Source organism: Triticum dicoccoides, chromosome 6B, assembly GCF_002162155.2.
Source record: "Triticum dicoccoides isolate Atlit2015 ecotype Zavitan chromosome 6B, WEW_v2.0, whole genome shotgun sequence".
Lineage (NCBI taxonomy): Eukaryota > Viridiplantae > Streptophyta > Magnoliopsida > Poales > Poaceae > Triticum > Triticum dicoccoides.
In genome coordinates this window covers 38116998-38121483 of record NC_041391.1, presented here as the reverse complement: position 1 = coordinate 38121483, position 4486 = coordinate 38116998, and the positions used below count along the sequence as shown (strand labels likewise).

At 39.6% G+C, this 4486-nt stretch overlaps 1 protein-coding gene across 1 annotated transcript in view; it reads right to left on the bottom strand.

Annotated features, from left to right (window-relative positions):
• Positions 1-796: 796 nt before the first annotated feature.
• LOC119326685 overlaps positions 797-4486 on the bottom strand; it is a 6515-nt gene continuing 2825 nt past the window's right edge. Inside the window, exon 2 of the mRNA XM_037600309.1 lies at positions 797-1174. Within this exon, the coding sequence (XP_037456206.1) occupies positions 1104-1174 (71 nt within the window). The 3' untranslated portion in view covers positions 797-1103. The remainder of the gene's footprint in view (positions 1175-4486) is intronic.

The following is a 4486-nucleotide window of genomic DNA, read 5'->3' as shown; positions in this document are numbered from 1 at the left end:
AACCGGGATTAATGGGCTTATCTGGCCTGGACCAAAGCCCTGTTTTCTACTAGTGTTACAGGAAGTGAAATTTTACCATAATACTTGCCCCTCTGTTTACATCTACCAAAAGAAATATGGACAAGCTAAGTCCTACTTGACTGAAATAACTACTCCCTCTGTCCCGCTATCTTGAAAAACAAACTTATATTGCGGGACGGAGGGAGTATTTCTAAGGTGAAATCAAGCAAAGGTAGCAATGTCCTTTGAACTAGTGTGCCTTATGTATCAATTTGGCCGTGAAAATAAAAATAATTGCTGCTGCTTAGTATTTCTTACGATTTCAAGATGCCTCCAAAATGCTGCTCATACTGTGCACAAACCTTTCTTTTACTTTTCTGATCACCTTAAAGTGGCAATTACAACAGAGTAACAAATAAACCAAAATCATGTTCCTGAGCTTGATTGTAAAAAACTTCCTTGTTTCGACTCCAGTGATTCAGCTCAATTTGGACTTCAGAAGGAACATGTTATCTGCCCGGCGTTGGCAGGTGAACATCTTTGGCACAGCCGTTGGATAGGCCCGCGACAAGCCTTGACAAGCGCACCACTGCCCGAGCCGTTTCCATCTCAAGCAATCAAGCTCGGAAGAAATAAACAAATATAACAGATTGACACAAAGATGTACTGTATATGTGTAAGCATGTGATTCACCTCACTATGCACAGTTAACTTCACTCTGCCGAAAGGCAAGTGCAACAGGCGGAATGTATATTTTTGAGAAACCAATGAGAATAGGTTGCGCAACAAGTTGGCATTTCACCTGAAATCCAACATAGAGTACATGACAAGTTCCATGTCAAACACATACAGTTGTACTAGCAAATAGCAGGTACAGGGATTCAAAGCCATACGACAAGATCACAATCACATTGACTACGCAGATGCAGGTACGACGATGCACACTACTACAGACCATGCACACATGATAAACTCCAGATTCATTCATTCTGCATGACCATAGTACAAACAAACAGAGCCAAATACACCCTATTACAGACCAATTTAGCGGTCAATAGTCCAGTTGTAACACTGCCTTGATCATGGTAACTGAACTACTCTGATCATGGTAACTCTGGGCTTGAGCTTGCAACACTGCCTTGTTCCACCATCTCCTCAGCCCCGTTTCCAACACCTGCCCAATATCTCAAAATTAAAAGTGTATCCAAATAGAGAAGAACACAAAGGTAGGTCTTATTACTGGGTAATATGTATATTGCTTACAGGAAAAGGTACACGAAGAAAAGCTGGGATGAAATATTAGGTCCTCAATCAAACCACATGAATGGACCAAGGCATGCAAACAAAGAGAAGTGCATCCATAAAAGAAACTAAAAGCTGTAAAACAATTGGAAGATTATCTAGTCTAGTATAACAAATTTGTACATTGAACGGGAAAAAACTCAAAAGGGGCACACTAGAAACAGTCACCAAACTATTCTCTGTCTATCTTCCACCATTTAAACCATAAATATTAGTCCTCCAAAGAGGCATTTTCAACAACCTTCGCCCACCATTTAAACTACTCTCTCGTTTTGAAGGGCCTTTGTGCAATGTATGATGACTGTCAAAAGAAAAAATGTCACCACAAGGTAAAACTACTCTGTAATCAATCACAAACTTGCTTCTTCGCCAACAAAATCAAAGGAAAAAAGGACCATTTCCTCAGCAACAAGTTTGCATCTTCTCTTCAATAAGACAACAAATCACACACGCACACTAATTGAGAAGAAACAAGAGAGCATTGGCAGGTGAACATATTCAGCACAGATCCACTTCATTATGCCAAAAGAATACACTTAGCTTTTTACATACTGTGCAACAGTGGGAGTTGATCAATGCTGCAAGTTGATTTTGACAGACCCTCTTGATCACACACATACAGTTGTAGCAGTAACAGGTACAGAGACTGGCAGGCATACAACAAGGATCACAATCAAATTGACTGGTTACGTACCTACTGAGAAATCAAATTGCTTGGTAGGAAGATTCATGAGTTATGCTCATACAAGGTACTAAACTGTTTCTTGTTAAACCTTGCTCTTATATACAGAACAAGTTTGCCATTTGGCCCATTGAATACAGATTTTTTTTGGAGAGAATGAACTGACGCCTGGCTGAAGAAATGGCGAGGAGATTCGTTAGGAGAATGGAGAGACAAAAACAGAAGGTGTCCAGAGCAGATGCTCAACCCAAACAAGGCTCTTCTAAAAAGGAATTGCCAGAGAGTAATGGTGATCACCAGTATGCTGGTTGAACAGAACAGGTGAGAAGATCATATGTTTTACCAAGTATAATAGGTACTCAAGGGTTCACTGCTTTTTTGTGATCTTGTGAACAGTAAGGTGTCATATGGAATGTTTACAAGGCTAAGTTCCATCACACAAATGCAACAGTGGAAGTTTCTAAACTACTGGAACTCGGTGGTTACAGCAGGAGTTACTATATTTTACTCTTTAGTTTTATGAAAGGGGTACTATATTTTAATTTGTCAACAGACAAATGTTCTTTTCTAGCTACTAATTATACCAAGGCGGGATTCTTAACAAACAGAACTTAGAAAGGTTCAGATGCTCCCAAGTTGAGCCACTAGTTTTGCATGATCCCGTGACCCACGTGTACTATTAACCCTTTATTTGTAAAGGCCCATAAATGACTACATTGTTATCCAAATGAGAAAGTAAAAATAGTATTACCATTAAAGCACAGAGGCAAGTAAGGAAAACTATAATGATGGTAATTCACAATTTTTTGGTTCCAATCCCGACTGAGAACATTGGATATCCTAATGTTTTAAGAAGCATATTAATTCTATCTTTAGCACACTTAAGCGCTGAGCGATGGCAAAACACCTCCTCAGCAGCAGCGTGGAAGTGCCTCTCCTCTACTCTCCTTCTCTGCACCTCTCCACGGTGCCCTCACTCATTCAGTCCTTCTCTCCTTCATTCTGCGTCAAAGGCGGCAGCCTTCCTTATCACTTATGCTTGGCAATTTCCTGAACCACCTTTTCTAGCTTTCTCATATTTAGTTTATGTATGGTACTAATTTAACTATCCATGAGTGTGTTGCCTGATCACTTCCCTTGTTCTGTAAGAAGTGCATTTAACCTCTGCCCTTTTACTATCAGGTTACTGCTGCTGGGGAGGAAGAAGAACCTTGAAGGCGTTGTTATCCTAATTTAAAAATATGTGTATACTAAGTTGACAAACTAATTATCAGCGTGCTGGTCACATAAAAGGAATGGGCGGATCAATTGCATAGATACCTAATTTTTTTTCTATACCACTTGAAAGCTTGATGTATAAATAATCAAAGAAATGGGGATTTGTTATATTTTGTCTATAAATTTCCGGGGATGTTGCATTCAAAAATGTGTAAACTACAATTCTTAGAGGCGAATAAGTTTGGTTGGTAGGCCTGAGTAGAAAAGGACAAAGGTCGGCCAGGAGGCCTGCACCAATATTTGTGAAATAATTGGCCGGTCATACAATTTAATTACTGCCTTACAAGATTCATATGAAAGCGTGAAGAAAACTTATGCAACAGAATCCCTCTAGTCCTAATAAAAAACTTGATTACATCTGTCATGTGCCTTGAAGGACTTGAATCTGAGACAGAGGAAAGTGAAAATGTCAAACTGTCCAAGAAAACAGCGGTGCACGGCCTCTAATTCATCTCGAGCAGTTGAGCTCAAATCAAATAGTTGAGCACGAGTTATTTTGGCTAGATGAATGGTGAGTCCAATGACCAATTATTTGGTGAATAACCCATGAAAAATTAATCAAGCTCACTTCTCTAATTTTTCTCATGTAAGTATATAGGAGATGCATTAGTGGTGCAACGGTTTAGGTCTAACGATGACCAAATACAAGTTTTTTTTCCTCCTTATATCTATCAAAATAAATGTGGACAAGATAAATTCCTGCTTGATTGGGATAAATGCTCCTAATTAAGGTAAAACAATCTGAAGGTGAACTATCAGCAATGTCCTGATTTAAACTTCTGTTCCTCTTACATTATCTTCGCCATACAAACCAAAATAATTGTTGCGATCTACTGCTGTCTAGAGTTCCATGATGCCTCAAGGATGCTACTCATGTCACGTAGTAGTGTGTATGATCCTTTCTTTACTAATCTAACTGCCCTGAAATGACAACTAGATGAAAACCAACAAATCCTGAAATGTCAGCTAGAGCATGGTGGCCATGGTCGCGCGCAAGCTATTTCAAGTCCCAGCTTTTACTCCGAAATAGGCTGGCATCTTGCCCCAACGACAATCCCGTTTAGGCCTTCACGTACTGAAAAATTGTCCATATTGCCCACACGAAATCAACGGTGAGATTTAGTTATACTGGCCCCCCTCGCCCCAAGTAGTATAGGGTACCGTAAAAAAGGTCTCATAAATTATCTGAAGTTAACACCATGCGATAAATTTATAGACAGGCCT